The sequence below is a fragment of the Nematostella vectensis genome, chromosome 10, assembly GCF_932526225.1.
Source record: "Nematostella vectensis chromosome 10, jaNemVect1.1, whole genome shotgun sequence".
In the NCBI taxonomy this organism is placed as follows: Eukaryota; Metazoa; Cnidaria; class Anthozoa; order Actiniaria; family Edwardsiidae; genus Nematostella; species Nematostella vectensis.
Window position 1 is genome coordinate 2694135 of NC_064043.1, and position 18017 is coordinate 2712151.

The window sequence follows — 18017 nt, forward strand, 5'->3', positions numbered from 1 at the left end:
TTTGGGGCCGATCTAATGATGAAGTTTGGTCATAATTGACAAACATTATACAAATGTTCATTGGGACTTTTCTAGAGTTTAACAGTGAAGTCAGATATGTCTGCAATGTTTATTTTTCATTTCATTTTCAGACCATTATTGGAGAAAAAATCTGCCAGTTTAGGGGGTTCATGCAGCAAGATGCTCAAGAGTTCATGGCGTTTTTGCTTGATGGTTTGCATGAGGTAAACAACTAGTAAACTTATGCACTTGTCTTAACAAGTTTTAGAGATCAGGATTAAAATATTTTTTTTTACATTTTTGGGCATTTTTCAACCAGAAATCACACACAAAATAGTTCAAATTGCCATGCAATTTTCGTCCTTGAAATCAAATAGGACCATGGGACCATCTGAAAGATAGTATCTAAGTCTCTTATATCTAATACTTTGAAAACCTCTGTAATGGCTGATCAGGTACATGCTATGACAATAAAATGATCATTCACTTGTCATTTATTCAACCAAGATCACACTAACCTTAAAAATCATGCTTTCTAGGACTTGAACCGTGTTCTGAAGAAACCATACACTGAAGAGGTCGAAGGTGCTGGCAAACCAGACCATGAGGTGGCAAATGAGGCGTGGCGACGGCACAGGAGCCGAAATGACTCCATTATCGTGGACATGTTTCAGGGTCAGCTGAAATCCAAGCTAACATGTCCGGTGTGCAAGACTATCTCCATCAAGTACGACCCATTCATGAACTTGTCTGTGCCTCTGCCCAAGGAGAACAAGTTGCTGAAAGTGGTGGTGTTCTTCAAGGACACTTCCAGAATGCCCCTTAAGGTAAACCTGAAAACCTTTTAAAAACATTGAGAAAATAGCCCAATTTATCTAGTTATTTGTTTGCAGAAAAGCTCAGCATAAGAGGGATTTAGATCTCCAAAACTCTCATACCTTTTGTGTGCAACATATCGTTTTGTACAACATGATAATCAGAGTAACACAGTTGTGTTCTTGTTAAGGAGCTTAATTAAAGATTCCCCTCAAACGCACCCTCTCCTAGCCACACCCTTGTACACCTCTCACACCCACTCCTAGCCACACCCTTGAACACCCCTCACAACCACCTTCCCCTAGCCACACCCTTGTACACCTCTCACACCCACCCTCTCTTAGCCACACCCTTGTACACCTCTCACACCCACCCTCTCCTAGACACCCCCTTGTACACCTCTCACACCCACCCTCCCCTAGCCACACCTTTGTACACCTCTCACACCCACCCTCCCCTAGCCACACCCTTGTACACCTCTCACACCCACCCTCTCTTAGCCACACCCTAGCCACACCCCTCACACCCACTCCTAGCCACACCCTTGAATACCCCTCACGCCCACCCTCCCCTAGCCACACCCCTCACACCCACTCCTAGCCACACCGTTGAATACCCCTCACAGCCACCTTCCCCTAGCCACACCCTTGAACACCTCTCACACCCACCCTCCCCTAGCCACACCCTTGAACACCCTCACAACCACCTTCCCCTAACCACACCCTTGAACACCCCTCACAACCACCTTCCCCTAGCCACACCCTTGTACACCCCTTACACCTACTCCTAGCCACACCCTTGAACACCCTCACGCCCACTCTCCCCTAGCCACACCCCTTACACCCACTCCTAGCCACACCCTTGAACACCCTCACAACCACCTTCCCCTAGCCACAACCTTGTACACCCCTCACATCCACTCCTAGCCACACCCTTGTACACCTCTCACACCCACCCTCTCTTAGCCACACCCTTGTACACCCCTCATGCTGTGTGCGCTTCTTGTTGTAGATGACAGTAAAAGTCTCCCAGGATGGTTCTGTTGAGCAACTCATGGCAGCTGTGGAAAGGAAGACTGGGATAAGAGTCCAGAATGTGAGTTAATAATAAGGGTTGTGAGTATTGGAAAGATTGTTCAGGGTTCAAAACAATTTTTTTTTAAATCTGCTAGATATTGCCAGCTTTGTGGATTTTGGTGGGAAAAAAAGCCTGCAAACTCAAATTATGAGATGGAATACAGAAAAAAGGGCCGGCAAAGAGCAGAAAACAGCTGGCTATTGCCGGCAGCCGGCCGCTATTTTGAACCCTGTTGTGGGGACAAGGGAACCTTTCTGACTTTTATGATTTCCCTTCAGATGCGTGTGGTTGAGGAATTCCAGGGAAAGTTTCACAAGGTTTTTCAGAGGAACAGTAGCCTTTCATCAGTCACTGCTACAGATAACATCTTTGTGTAAGTTGATTTAGAAATTACTACGATTCTTTGGTGAATTTACTTCTTTTGAGATTGTACACAAAGCTCCTAGGACAGTTACAATGTGCAGGAAAACCCTTTGTGTTTATTTTGATAAAGGAAAATTGGCATTTATCTTGTCTATCCTAGTAGAATGGAGTCATTTTGGCTCCTGTACTTTTTCCCACCATATTTTTGCAGCTTTTCAAAACATGCTTTGTTTCACAGTGGTTTACCACTGTGTATCAATAATACAATTACTGGTTGCTTTTTATCTTTTGGTTTTGTCTAACTGGTGGCGTCTGTAGATTTCAGGTGCTGGGTGTTGAGGAAGCTGAAGAGGAGGTTTATGAGGTGTCAATCATGCAGGTGTGTGACCATGCCCCTTAACTGTGTAACTCTTTGTACTAGAATCCAGAACAATAACCCTTTGGGACACCCAATAAAAGTCATGTATACCTGTCCTATCCCTTAGGCTATTACATTCATCCTAGGGTAAGATTAGGATCTCTGTTGGTTAGGTATAGTGCACAAGTACGTAAATAAATTCTAACAAAACAACACAAATCAAGTACTTAGTAGTTACGTAGTTACAATAAAAAAAACGTAGATTTACTGTTTAGTATTTCTCCTTTTTGCCATCTAAGGATTAATGTAATAGATTTAGATTTATTTAATATAGATTTAGGCACTGCCTAAAAGCAGAGCCAGCATGACTTTTTTCAGCATAAACTTGTGTAGAACCCCCCTTCCCTGCACTTTCATTATGCATCATGTTCCACCACCCACAAAAACGGCACCATATGTAAAACATATAAACAGGGCATCTGGAATTACGCTCATGTGCGGAAGTGCGTAATTTGGCTTTTTCCGCGTAATGCGCGTAATCCACAAATTTTCGCGTAATCCCGTGTAATTTGGCTAAATTTTGAAAGACAAAACATTTAATTCCACAGCTGATGTGTTCGTTTAGGATTCTTACCTCTATTTCTCGTAAAAAAGAGAGATATTCTTCGTAAGAGTGCAATATTTCGAACTGAATTTCGAAAACAAACAAAATGAGGCGTTCTTTGCTCAACCGCGACGGCCTAGGACTAATAATAAAATTGCGCGTAATTCAGTAAAGAATCCCACGAAATTTGGATTTTTAAAGAAAAATGTATTGCATAATCCCGCTTAATTTAGCGCGTAATGATTGATTTTCTGTGTAATTTAGCTCGTAATTTAGCAAAGAACCCCGCGTAATTTTGAGTTTTTTTCCGCGTAATTCCAGAAGCCCTGTATAAAGATTGCATGTTCTATAAATACTGCAATTATTAGTAAAAGGTGTCCTCCCAATCCTCTTAGGGAATACCTAGAACAAATATGTTTTTTGTTCTAGGTAGAAAAAGTATTTATTGACATTACTAAGGATATCATTAACTAAACTATACTTGATAGACAACTGATACAGCAAAATTAGCAAAATAAATTTGTGCTTTGATTAACAGGGAAGGCTTTCAGGTGTGAAGGGAGGTCATATTTATTTTAAAATGAGGATCAATTAAAGTTCCTCACAAAAAACTGGGTGCTATTTTATTCTTTAAACAAATACATATCAAATTCCTATACATTAAGTATATCAGCAAATCACACTATCATAGTGGATTTGAGGTTAAAGTACTTATTCCCTGCCTGTACTGTCCCAATTCCTTTCACTTCTTTAAATTACTTTACTTAACTTGCAAAGATAGGGCTTTATAATTTTCTTTCTCTTGTGTAAGTTTTAAAGTAAGCAATTCAAATATTGGAAAAACATCTTTATTAACCTTCTCTCTTGTGCTTTAGAATGTTACTTTGCTAAGGGTGGATTAAAAGCACTCCAACATATTTGAAAAAAATTCTGAGTATATTATTTTATTATACAGTTAAGAACCACATATAAGAACCTAGAATTAACCTATAAGAACCTGTTAACCTAAATTTATCAAATTAGAATCCTTTTTATAAGCATCTATTTAGCCTATAGGTTGAAATAGGAAAATTGATTTCTAAATAGTTTTAAATATGATCTTAAGGGATCATATAGGAGACCTGTTTTTTGTTTTTTATGATTAACTTACTACCTCAATTACTTTACCATGAGTCATTGTAATAGCAAGAGACTATTTATGAACCTAAATAGCTTAAATGTCACTAACCACACTTTATACAAGAACCTGTCAGGCTAACTTGGAAAAAAACTAGGTTTTTTACTTTTATAACTCTGGTCCATTTTTTAGAACAATTTTCCCATTAAAATATTATCTCACTTTTTGTTACTTTATATGTGTTTATTTTTGGTGACCTACATTAAATACCAATGCCTTATATGTACATCCTGCCCTGGGTCATGCCTCTTAGCCAGCAGCTTGTGTCTCAGCTTGATTTCAGAATCTCTGGCTGAGATTAACCTGAAGAAGTTTGGAGAAAAGCATTTAAGAAAACAACTGGTAATTTCCTTAAGATAGAAATATTATACCACAAAAACCTAATTTATAAAACCTAAAACTAAAAATAGGATACAAATATTATACCACAAAAACCTAGTTCATAAAACCTAAAACTATAAATAGTCCCAACTAAAATTTTCTAAAATGATACCCATTACAGAAAATGAACATATGAACTTTGCTGTCTCATAAAGCTCTATGATCTGATGAGCCAGAGGTTGAAAGAGCTTTTATAGGAGAAGCTGCAGAGGGAAAAAACCATCGCTTTTGAGCAAATTGCTCCTCTACAAAAAAGCTGTCTTGGCTTTCTATGAAACCTGAATTTTACTTTTGGACCACATTATATTGTGACATGAGTAAAAAAAATGTTTTTTTAAGGTTTGTAAGAAAAAATTGAGGTACCCAGGGTTATTGAAAATATTGTAGGTGGTATAAAAACAAGGCATATTTTTTAGGTAACAGAGCCTCAAGGTCCTAATATTTATGTGCACTTTTAAAAAAAATCAAAACAGAATTCTAGAATAGTTGATTTAAATTTCAAGTGTTTATCAAATATATGTTGTTTTTCACAAATTACTAATACTTAGGGTTTTAGGAGACCAGCTCTCAATTTCTTTAGGGTTTTAGGAAAACAGTTCTCTATTTCTTTCTATATATTTTATAAGAAAGCTGGGGTTTACCCAAGTAATTCATTTAAGCCTTGCTCATCTTAATGAGAATTTGAAAGCACTCTTTAAGGTACCTTGGGCCAAAGCTTTGGGGGAAACTGTCGGTCACTATCAGATCGTCACCGAGTCTAAATACTTTTAAATGCAAAATAAGAGAAATCAACATTTCCCTTCTAATTGATGATGGGACAAAATGTTGCTCTTTGTGCAAAAAATTAATAACTATTTTCTAATTCTACATTTAGACGAATATTTTTTATTCTATCTTATATTTAAATTAGTTATATAGTAGTAGTAGTATTAATATAAAGTATATAAAGCTCTTGATTTTAGTATTTATAGATGAATATTTTTTTCCTCTCATTTCGATGTTTTGGTTGTGGCCCCATATTAGTCTGGACTTCGTTTCCTGAGCTAGACGGTCTCCGACACTATCTGTGTTGACTAATCAATCATTGAAATGATTTAAAAACCACTTTTTGGTTTTATTTCCAGTATTTCATAGCTGTCAACCCAACTTGGACTGAAATCTTGTGAAATCAGATGAAATACAGCAAATATGTAAAAAAACAAACAAGAGAGCCAATGTGGATGAATACAGAGAATGTATAAACATTCTCACAAAAATTAGGTTTATGATGAGGTCCAAAATCTTGTGACAGAGTTTACAGCTGTGGTAACTTATATTCAATTCATTCATGAATAGTAGTTATAATTTTCCTATGATAGATGGTGAATGGCAGATTTAGAGATCGAATTTGATAAATACAGCCTAGAATATTTATTCCCTTAGGTAAGTACTTAAAGTAAATTAAATTCAACAATGAAAAAGGTGTTCAAAGTTTGAAAACAAAACAACTCCGAAAGATTGTTCCACTAAGTACTCTAATACAATACGCTAACTTACAGTACCAACGTCTGCCAGTGCAAGAACAAATACACAGGAGCACTTGTCGGAGAAGGTGTCCATAAAATTAGCTTGTTTTTTCTTTCTTTATCTTGTGGCTTAATCTGACAATTCAGCTGACCTTGACTCGAGCACAAGACTTGACTCTTCAAAACTTCAAAACCAGGGTCATATCTGTGGTTAGCATTCCCACAAATGATTTTTTTCAAGCACTTCTTTTTCGACAATTCTTGGCTTTTCTGTAGTCAGTTTTCATGTGTTTTTGAGAGGGGCAGAAATACTCATCCACCATATTGTTTTGCGCGCTCTGGAGGCCTGTGCCGAGGCAGATCGCAGCTGGCTGGCTGGCTGGCTGGCTGGCAGCTTGTGACAATGATGCATTGACCACAAAAACTGAGTCGTCTAGTTATAGACCATTTCTATACCTATGGGGCTCCGTGCGAAGCCTACGGCCACGCTGGGTCCGCTATTAAGTGCATTGAGTGGAGGCATTGTGCAGTTAAAATGCATTATCTCTCATACATTCACTCTTTAAACACATTGTGTTGTTATCAGTGAGGGAGACAGGTTAACAGGTTAGTACTGTCTTTTCTTAGTGTCATGTGTTATTTGTTGCAGCGTGTACACTACCCTGCCAAGATACCACTACACTGTGCCGACTGTTTCACAAACCAGAATCCAGCAGATCCACTTAAGCGCTGCATGAGATGCTATGCCATAGGATACTGCAACAAGTGAGGCTCCACATGCCCATTGCCGGATTCCTTTGCTGTCTTTTTTTTTTACTTTTGTTGCACCATATGCTACACCATAGGACAATTTAACAAGCCTTATTATAAAGCTTGTATCAACTGAGTAGCATGCAGAAACACACCATTTTTGGGCATGAAAGAGCCAAGCCTGCCAGCATTTTGAGAAAAGTTTCATTGCAAAGTGTTGCTATGTTACTGAGCCGGCCTCTTATGCCCTGCTAAGCTGCCAATAAAATAACTCATGGCACTATAGGCTATAATCATGTATGTCATGATTTTGGCCTGGGTGACACTGTTATGTATCTATGGGGGAAGGGAAGGGGTAAACAAAAAAAATCCATTCACACGTCACATCACCATGTTCAGTAGGTTCATGTTCTCATTGTTCAGTATGCATATGCTAATGATTTCATTAGTGCATTCTCACATATTGAGTATGTATATTTTGTGACCCTGTGTATTTGATGATGTGTTTGATTCCAGAAAATGCCAGGAAAAGCACTGGCCAACACATCGCAAGGTCTGCAAGGTCAAATCTGGCCGTCACATGATCGGGTTACCCTTTATCGTCAGCATGCCTGCCTCCCAGGCTACCTACACAAGACTCAAAGACCTGGCTGAGGAATATGCTCGGTAAATACACTCTTAGCTTTTAGCTTGAGAAACATTTACTCTAGAGCAGCTCGCTTTGTCTAAGTCAATAGAATACACTTGGTAAAACTTCCACACATTGCTTTTATCCTAAGAAAAACAGTCAAATCCTTCAAGAAATACAGTCAAATCCCTCGTGAAATACAGTCAAATCACTCTTGAACATGATTCTAATATCACGTTTTATTTGGTACACAACGTCTGGTAAAACAAAGCTATATGTAGCCATATTATAACCATTTATTGATCCACCTCCCCAGGATAGCTCATATTTCTTATTAGATATAAGAGTTTCTGAGCCAAAGTAATGAATATACTTAATCTACAGTTTTTGTCTACTGGAGACTTCACATTATACACATTCCCAAACAAGTAGTATGTCTGTCTACCCATTTGTCCGCCTTGTTGTCTTCCTGTCTGTTTGGGATGGCGGTAATAGAAGTTATGGTACCATCTGATGATTTCTTTATTATGTTTGCGTCGTGTGTAGACATTCTGTAGATGTTCGTGATGGTGAAGACAACACCACAAAGACGAGTGACCCGTCAAGTGCTTGTGAAACAGGTACATCTCCAGGACTTGATAGCTGTAGTTGTGACAGTGTAGCAACAGGGAGTGGATCCAGAATTTGCTGAGCATTAGGGGCAGACTACATGCCCCCCTTCGCCCACCCCAGCTAAAGCATGTTTGGAATGGTCTATACATTATGTACCCTTTGAATAGGAACCTTGAGATTTACGATGGGAAAGAGACACACACATATGGTAGTGTGCACTGGAATTGAGTATGTGCACCGTCTTTTGGAACCTGGGTATTAAAGATGGGTGGACATTAGGGGCATTGTCTTTGCAAAATATTTTTGATAGAGGGGACCATATGCAGCCCATGGGGAATGATAAACACACTCTAATATCCAGTATGTACCAGGTTTGTGTCTTCCTCTAAGTTGATAGATGTCTGTCATTGTTGCAGATAACTCGTCATCTGATTTGATGACTGAGACCCACCCTCGGTTCTTCATCAAGCCTGTAAATGGCCAGGGGGAGGGTCTGACAGGCCCTGAGGGGACACGGATCACAGACCAGGGTAAGACCTGCTTCCTGGTTATATACACTTTTTGGTCACAACCTGCCTGCAACCTGCCGGTCGTTGGAAAAATAGCGAAAACCCCCTTAGATTTGGCATCTTTTGCTAAATAATTGTGTAGAACTCCTTCTCAACTTCTCAACACACGCAATGTCAACTGAACACTAATTTCACAAGTCGTAGAAATGCATTGAAGTCGTACACATATCCACAAATTTTGACCTAAAACAAAAGCTCACAAATACACTTCTAACCTTGAAAAATAGTAAAATCAGGGAACACAGACATAACAGATGGATACAAAACAAAGCTTTTGTCCAAGATATTGTGAAATGTATACGTAATACTTCTGTACTACAGTTTTAAAGTCCCCAAAGTCCCAAAGTTGTGGGTCCTTTCTTGTAATAATAATGCATTAGTCATACGCATCATGTCACAAGTGATTATGTTTAACGACTGTCCGCCACTTCTCGTTTCAATGATTGCATGTACGTGCCTCCCACTGGCTGATTTGCTAATTGTACACACAAGCAAAACACTGCTGCAGGTTGCATTTTGCGAAAGGGAAAAATGTCTGTCTGATGTTTTTGTAAAGACAAGTTGGCTCTGTTCATTACTGAGTTTGGTACAGTTCTCCTATTCCATCAATGCAATGCCCAACATGACAAGTCGGCTCTTTTGGTAACCCAAGTTTGGTACAATTCTCTTATTTGATTACCCAATTTGGTACAATTCTCCTATTTGATTACCCAATTTGGTACAATTCTCCTATTTGATTACCCAATTTGGTACAATTCTCCTATTGGATAACCCAATTTGGTGCAATTCTCCTATTGGATTACCCAATTTGGTGCAATTCTCCTATTGGATTACCCAATTTGGTGCAATTCTCCTATTTGATTACCCAATTTGGTACAATTCTCCTATTGGATTACCCAATTTGGTCCAATTCTCCTATTGGATTACCCAATTTGGTACAATTCTCCTATTGGATTACCCAATTTGGTACAATTCTCCTATTGGATTACCCAATTTGGTCCAATTCTCCTATTGGATTACCCAATTTGGTGCAATTCTCCTATTGGATTACCCAATTTGGTGCAATTCTCCTATTGGATTACCCAATTTGGTCCAATTCTCCTATTGGATTACCCAATTTGGTACAATTCTCCTATTGGATTACCCAATTTGGTCCAATTCTCCTATTGGATTACCCAATTTGGTGCAATTCTCCTATTGGATTACCCAATTTGGTACAATTCTCCTATTGGATTACCCAATTTGGTACAATTCTCCTATTGGATTACCCAATTTGGTGCAATTCTCCTATTGGATTACCCAATTTGGTGCAATTCTCCTATTGGATTACCCAATTTGGTGCAATTCTCCTATTGGATTACCCAATTCACCTTTTTGTGACTCAGGGGACCAACCGCTGGAGCTGGGTGGACGAATGCTGGCTCTTGATTGGCGGAATGCACCACGTATGCAAGATTACGTCATTGTCAGCGGTAAACCCCTGGTGAGTCAGACCAACTCTTCTCTTAATAGAAGATCACCAGTGGGCCATCAGACCCTAACCCTTAAAGAACTGTGCACCTTACAGTCATCTGTCTGCCTTTTCAGGAATGCGAAGAGCTCCCCTGCGAATCTGAAGAGCTCTCCTGTAAGTGCTTTTTATAATCCACTACATACTGTATGTCTAGTTATGTGTGCTTTGTTGGTCGTTTAAAAGCTTTCCTGTTAGTGGTTATGATCTACCACATACAGTACTGTATGTCTGATTATGTGTGCTTTGTTGGTCGTTTAAAAGCTGTCCTGTAAGTGCTTTTCGTAATCCACCATCGCTTTAGCTTCTTACAGCTGCACCCTGCGTGAATGTTTTGAGCTGTTCACAGAACCTGAGACACTCGGCGAAGATGACGCATGGTATGTACCTGATAACCAGACCATGCAGCTAACCCTCCCCTCCTCTCCCCTCCCACTCGATATTCAGTTAAGATGACGCATGGTATGTACCTCATAACCAGACCATGCGGCTAACCCTCTCTCCCCTCCAAATAGATACTCAGTTAAGATGACCCGTGGCTTGTACTCCCTTACCATCCATCCCCCTCTCATCCTACCCTTCCTCCAATCTTCTCAACTAAAACTAGACGCTTGAAACATGATGCATGGTTTAACCACCCTTTCTCCCTTCCTCAAAGCCTTAGGACTCCCTCCACGCGCCTTACTCCCTAATCCTCATGACAAGACTTACCACGCCCACACCCCTGTACCCCACTTCTGTGTGATTAATAATCTTATTTTAGTCTGATACTAACGTCAGGGTAACCCATGTTTCCACTCAGGCACTGCCCTAAGTGTAAGAAGCACCGCGAGGCCACTAAGCAGATGTCCTTGTGGCGTCTACCCGACACTCTTATCATCCATCTCAAGAGATTCTCGTTCAAGAACATCCTGTTCAGGGATAAGATCACTAAACTCGTCGAATTTCCTGTCAGGTCTGTCACTCACACGAAAAAGCCACACTGGCTGTTTTGGTTGGATCTTAAGTTATTTATTACTATAACGTCCTGAGACGCCCGTACAATATACATTAGGCCCAACTTCAAAACGTCAGAAATGCGAACTTAACATAACCAGACCCGGATACTCATGGATTCATCCAAGGCATAGACAACCTTCAAAAGTGCATCCAAGCAATGTAATGACTCTATTGTCAAAATATCAACCTTGATTTCTGACCAATTCGTAAACAAATGCCTAAACTCAGAAACATTTCTTACCAAAAATTTGTTTGATACCTAGGTGTCCGTTAAGACACTTTTCTTACCTTTAAAAATATCCCGCAATTTACCCTCCGTTCTTTGAAGAAACCCCAAAAATCCTTTTGCCACAAGCCCTGTTATTCACTTCCAATTCAATGTGATATGTTCAAGGGCGATGGGAGCAGAGGTTGTTTGGTAAATTGATTTAAGAAAAATAGGTCGGGCACGTTTCGTATATCGCGTCGGGGACTGTTCGCGCGTCGCGGGGTAGTAGCTCGGATTACGCAACGTAACTTGACCGGGTATCTACGTAAACACGGAAATCGCGTCGCAAAAAAAGGAACAATTCGACCAAATCAGAGGGGAGTTTCGTTGTTTGTCATTTCTAAATCAATTTACCAAACAACCTCTGTTCCCAACGCCCTTGTATGTTTGGATGGTTCTCATTGTTCTTGACCGTGTTGTAGGGGCCTGGACATGACACCGTTCTGTCTCGACAAGGGCCGCCTGGGGGGAGACGTGTACGACTTGTATGCCGTCGCTAACCACGTGGGTAACGTGAACTTTGGTCATTATACCGCCTACGGTCGGCTTCCGCCCGCAGCAGGGCACTCGGACGAGATTGGTACGTAATGACTAATGCGTGAGGCTACAGATTGGTACGTAATGACTAATGCGTAAGGCTACAGATTGGTACGTAATGACTAATGCGTAAAGCTACAGATTGGTACGTAATGACTAATGCGTAAGGCTACAGATTGGTACATAATGACTAATGCGTAAAGCTACAGATTGGTACGTAATGACTAATGCGTAAGGCTACAGATTGGTACGTAATGACTAATGCGTAAAGCTACAGATTGGTACGTAATGACTAATGCGTAAGGCTACAGATCGGTACGTAATGACTAATGCGTAAGGCTACAGATTGGTACGTAATGACTAATGCGTAAGGCTACAGATCGGTACGTAATGACTAATGCGTAAGGCTACAGATTGGTACGTAATGACTAATGCGTAAGGCTACAGATCGGTACGTAATGACTAATGCGTAAGGCTACAGATTGGTACGTAATGACTAATGCGTAAGGCTACAGATTGGTACATAATGACTAATGCGTAAAGCTACAGATTGGTACGTAATGACTAATGCGTAAGGCTACAGATCGGTACGTAATGACTAATGCGTAAGTCTACAGATTGGTACGTAATGACTAATGCGTAAGGCTACAAATTGGTACGTAATGACTGATGCGTAAAGCTACAGATTGGTACGTAATGACTACTAATGCGTAAGGCTACAGATTGGTACGTAATGAGTAATGCGTAAGGCTACAGATTGATACGTAATGACTAATGCGTAAGGCTACAGATTGATACGTAATGACTAATGCGTAAGGCTACATATCGGTACGTAATGACTAATGCGTAAGGCTACAGATCGGTACGTAATGACTAATGCGTAAGGCTACAGATTGGTACGTAATGACTAATGCGTGAGGCTACAGATTGGTACGTAATGACTAATGCGTAAGGCTACATATCGGTACATAATGACTAATGCGTAAGGCTACAGATTGGTACGTAATGACTAATGCGTGAGGCTACAGATTGGTACGTAATGACTAATGCGTAAAGCTACAGATTGGTACGTAATGACTAATGCGTAAGGCTACAGATTGGTACATAATGACTAATGCGTAAAGCTACAGATCGGTACGTAATGACTAATGCGTAAGGCTACAGATCGGTACGTAATGACTAATGCGTAAGGCTACAGATTGGTACGTAATGACTAATGCGTGAGGCTACAGATTGGTACGTAATGACTAATGCGTAAGGCTACATATCGGTACATAATGACTAATGCGCGAGGCTACAGATTGGTACGTAATGACTAATGCGTAAGGCTACAGATCGGTACGTAATGACTAATGCGTAAGGCTACAGATTGGTACGTAATGACTAATGCGTAAGGCTACATATCGGTACATAATAACTAATGCGCGAGGCTACAGATTGGTACGTAATGACTAATGCGTAAGGCTACAGATCGGTACGTAATGACTAATGCGTAAGGCTACAGATTGGTACGTAATGACTAATGCGTAAGGCTACAGATTGGTACGTAATGACTAATGCGTAAGGCTACAGATCGGTACGTAATGACTAATGCGTAAGGCTACAGATTGGTACGTAATGACTAATGCGTAAGGCTACAGATCGGTACGTAATGACTAATGCGTAAGGCTACAGATCGGTACGTAATGACTAATGCGTAAGGCTACAGATCGGTACGTAATGACTAATGCGTAAGGCTACAGATCGGTACGTAATGACTAATGCGTAAGGCTACAGATCGGTACGTAATGACTCATGCGTAAAGCTACAGATTGGTACGTAATGACTCATGCGTAAAGCTACAGATTGGTACGTAATGACTAATGCGTAAGGCTACAGATCGGTACGTAATGACTAATGCGTAAGGCTACAGATTGGTACGTAATGACTAATGCGTAAGGCTACATATAGGTACATAATGACTAATGCGTAAGGCTACAGATCGGTACGTAATGACTAATGCGTAAGGCTACAGATCGGTACGTAATGACTAATGCATAAGGCTACAGATTGGTACGTAATGACTAATGCGTAAGGCTACAGATCGGTACGTAATGACTAATGCGTAAGGCTACAGATTGGTACGTAATGACTCATGCGTAAGGCTACAGATTGGTACGTAATGACTAATGCGTAAGGCTACAGATTGGTACGTAATGACTAATGCGTAAGGCTACAGATTGGTACATAATGACTAATGCGTAAGGCTACAGATTGGTACGTAATGACTAATGCGTAAGGCTACATATAGGTACATAATGACTAATGCGTAAGGCTACAGATCGGTACGTAATGACTAATGCGTAGGGCTACAGATCGGTACGTAATGACTAATGCATAAGGCTACAGATTGGTACGTAATGACTAATGCGTAAGGCTACAGATTGGTACGTAATGACTAATGCGTAAAGCTACAGATCGGTACGTAATGACTCATGCGTAAGGCTACAGATTGGTACGTAATGACTCACGCGTAAAGCTACAGATTGGTACGTAATGACTAATGCGTAAGGCTACAGATCGGTACGTAATGACTAATGCGTAAGGCTACAGATTGGTACGTAATGACTAATGCGTAAAGCTACAGATCGGTACGTAATGACTAATGCGTAAGGCTACATATCGGTACATAATGACTAATGCGTAAGGCTACAGATTGGTACGTAATGACTAATGCGTAAGGCTACATATCGGTACGTAATGACTAATGCGTAAGGCTACAGATTGGTACGTAATGACTAATGCGTAAGGCTACAGATTGGTACGTAATGACTAATGCGTAAGGCTACAGATTGGTACGTAATGACTAATGCGTAAGGCTACAGATTGGTACGTAATGACTAATGCGTGAGGCTACAGATTGGTACGTAATGACTAATGCGTGAGGCTACAGATTGGTACGTAATGACTAATGCGTAAGGCTACAGATTGGTACGTAATGACTCATGCGTAAGGCTACAGATCGGTACGTAATGACTAATGCGTAAGGCTACAGATTGGTACGTAATGACTAATGCGTAAGGCTACAGATTGGTACGTAATGACTAATGCGTAAGGCTACAGATTGGTACGTAATGACTCATGCGTAAGGCTACAGATCGGTACGTAATGACTAATGCGTAAGGCTACAGATTGGTACGTAATGACTAATGCGTGAGGCTACAGATTGGTACGTAATGACTAATGCGTAAGGCTACAGATCGGTACGTAATGACTAATGCGTAAGGCTACAGATTGGTACGTAATGACTAATGCGTAAGGCTACAGATTGGTACGTAATGACTAATGCGTAAGGCTACAGATTGGTACGTAATGACTAATGCGTAAGGCTACAGATTGGTACGTAATGACTAATGCGTAAGGCTACAGATTGGTACGTAATGACTAATGCGTAAGGCTACAGATCGGTACGTAATGACTAATGCGTAAGGCTACAGATTGGTACGTAATGACTAATGCGTGAGGCTACAGATTGGTACGTAATGACTAATGCGTAAGGCTACAGATTGGTACGTAATGACTCATGCGTAAGGCTACAGATCGGTACGTAATGACTAATGCGTAAGGCTACAGATTGGTACGTAATGACTAATGCGTAAGGCTACAGATTGGTACGTAATGACTAATGCGTGAGGCTACAGATTGGTACGTAATGACTAATGCGTAAGGCTACAGATTGGTACGTAATGACTCATGCGTAAGGCTACAGATCGGTACGTAATGACTAATGCGTAAGGCTACAGATTGGTACGTAATGACTAATGCGTAAGGCTACAGATTGGTACGTAATGACTAATGCGTAAGGCTACAGATTGGTACGTAATGACTCATGCGTAAGGCTACAGATCGGTACGTAATGACTAATGCGTAAGGCTACAGATTGGTACGTAATGACTAATGCGTGAGGCTACAGATTGGTACGTAATGACTAATGCGTAAGGCTACAGATCGGTACGTAATGACTAATGCGTAAGGCTACAGATTGGTACGTAATGACTAATGCGTAAGGCTACAGATTGGTACGTAATGACTAATGCGTAAGGCTACAGATTGGTACGTAATGACTAATGCGTAAGGCTACAGATTGGTACGTAATGACTAATGCGTAAGGCTACAGATTGGTACGTAATGACTAATGCGTAAGGCTACAGATCGGTACGTAATGACTAATGCGTAAGGCTACAGATTGGTACGTAATGACTAATGCGTAAGGCTACAGATCGGTACGTAATGACTAATGCGTAAGGCTACAGATTGGTACGTAATGACTAATGCGTAAGGCTACAGATTGGTACGTAATGACTAATGCGTAAGGCTACAGATTGGTACGTAATGACTAATGCGTAAGGCTACAGATCGGTACGTAATGACTAATGCGTAAGGCTACAGATTGGTACGTAATGACTAATGCGTAAGGCTACAGATCGGTACGTAATGACTAATGCGTAAGGCTACAGATCGGTACGTAATGACTAATGCGTAAGGCTACAGATCGGTACGTAATGACTAATGCGTAAGGCTACAGATCGGTACGTAATGACTAATGCGTAAGGCTACAGATTGGTACGTAATGACTAATGCGTAAGGCTACAGATCGGTACGTAATGACTAATGCGTAAGGCTACAGATCGGTACGTAATGACTAATGCGTAAGGCTACAGATTGGTACGTAATGACTAATGCGTAAGGCTACAGATTGGTACGTAATGACTAATGCGTAAGGCTACAGATCGGTACGTAATGACTCATGCGTAAAGCTACAGATCGGTACTTAATGACTAATGCGTAAGGCTACAGATCGGTACGTAATGACTAATGCGTAAGGCTACAGATTGGTACGTAATGACTAATGCGTAAGGCTACAGATTGGTACGTAATGACTAATGCGTAAGGCTACAGATCGGTACGTAATGACTAATGCGTAAGGCTACAGATCGGTACGTAATGACTAATGCGTAAAGCTACAGATTGGTACGTAATGACTAATGCGTAAAGCTACAGATTGGTACGTAATGACTAATGCGTAAGGCTACAGATTGGTACGTAATGACTCATGCGTGAAGCTACAGATCGGTACGTAATGACTAATGCGTAAGGCTACAGATTGGTACGTAATGACTAATGCGTAAGGCTACAGATTGGTACGTAATGACTCATGCGTGAAGCTACAGATCGGTACGTAATGACTAATGCGTAAGGCTACAGATTGGTACGTAATGACTAATGCGTAAGGCTACAGATTGGTACGTAATGACTCATGCGTAAGGCTACATATCGGTACGTAATGACTAATGCGTAAGGCTACAGATTGGTACGTAATGACTAATGCGTAAGGCTACAGATCGGTACGTAATGACTAATGCGTAAGGCTACAGATCGGTACGTAATGACTAATGCGTAAAGCTACAGATTGGTACGTAATGACTAATGCGTAAAGCTACAGATTGGTACGTAATGACTAATGCGTAAGGCTACAGATTGGTACGTAATGACTCATGCGTAAGGCTACATATCGGTACGTAATGACTAATGCGTAAGGCTACAGATTGGTACGTAATGACTAATGCGTAAGGCTACAGATCGGTACGTAATGACTAATGCGTAAGGCTACAGATCGGTACGTAATGACTAATGCGTAAAGCTACAGATTGGTACGTAATGACTAATGCGTAAGGCTACAGATTGGTACGTAATGACTAATGCGTAAGGCTACAGATTGGTACGTAATGACTAATGCGTAAGGCTACAGATTGGTACGTAATGACTAATGCGTAAAGCAACAGGAGGCTGCAATACTACTGTAATGTCTGTGCTGTGTTTTGTT

The 18017-nt window shown here is 40.6% G+C and overlaps 1 protein-coding gene and 1 long non-coding RNA gene across 2 annotated transcripts in view; one reads left to right on the forward strand and one right to left on the reverse strand.

The window, feature by feature from the left end:
- LOC5516438 (ubiquitin carboxyl-terminal hydrolase 19) overlaps positions 1-18017 on the forward strand; it is a 29733-nt gene that overhangs the window by 10913 nt on the left and 803 nt on the right. The window contains exons 8-21 of the mRNA XM_048733419.1: positions 132-224; positions 540-827; positions 1828-1911; positions 2172-2266; positions 2575-2635; positions 6931-7046; positions 7548-7697; positions 8206-8279; positions 8688-8801; positions 10226-10323; positions 10428-10467; positions 10655-10730; positions 11153-11305; positions 12040-12197. Of these exons, the coding sequence (XP_048589376.1) occupies positions 132-224; positions 540-827; positions 1828-1911; positions 2172-2266; positions 2575-2635; positions 6931-7046; positions 7548-7697; positions 8206-8279; positions 8688-8801; positions 10226-10323; positions 10428-10467; positions 10655-10730; positions 11153-11305; positions 12040-12197 (1600 nt within the window). The remainder of the gene's footprint in view (positions 1-131; positions 225-539; positions 828-1827; positions 1912-2171; positions 2267-2574; positions 2636-6930; positions 7047-7547; positions 7698-8205; positions 8280-8687; positions 8802-10225; positions 10324-10427; positions 10468-10654; positions 10731-11152; positions 11306-12039; positions 12198-18017) is intronic.
- On the reverse strand, positions 4558-6469 carry LOC125573086. The gene is made up of 2 exons (XR_007313952.1): positions 6434-6469; positions 4558-4698 (listed from the first exon to the last, which is right to left on the reverse strand). It is a non-coding gene; the product is annotated as an uncharacterized LOC125573086 (long non-coding RNA).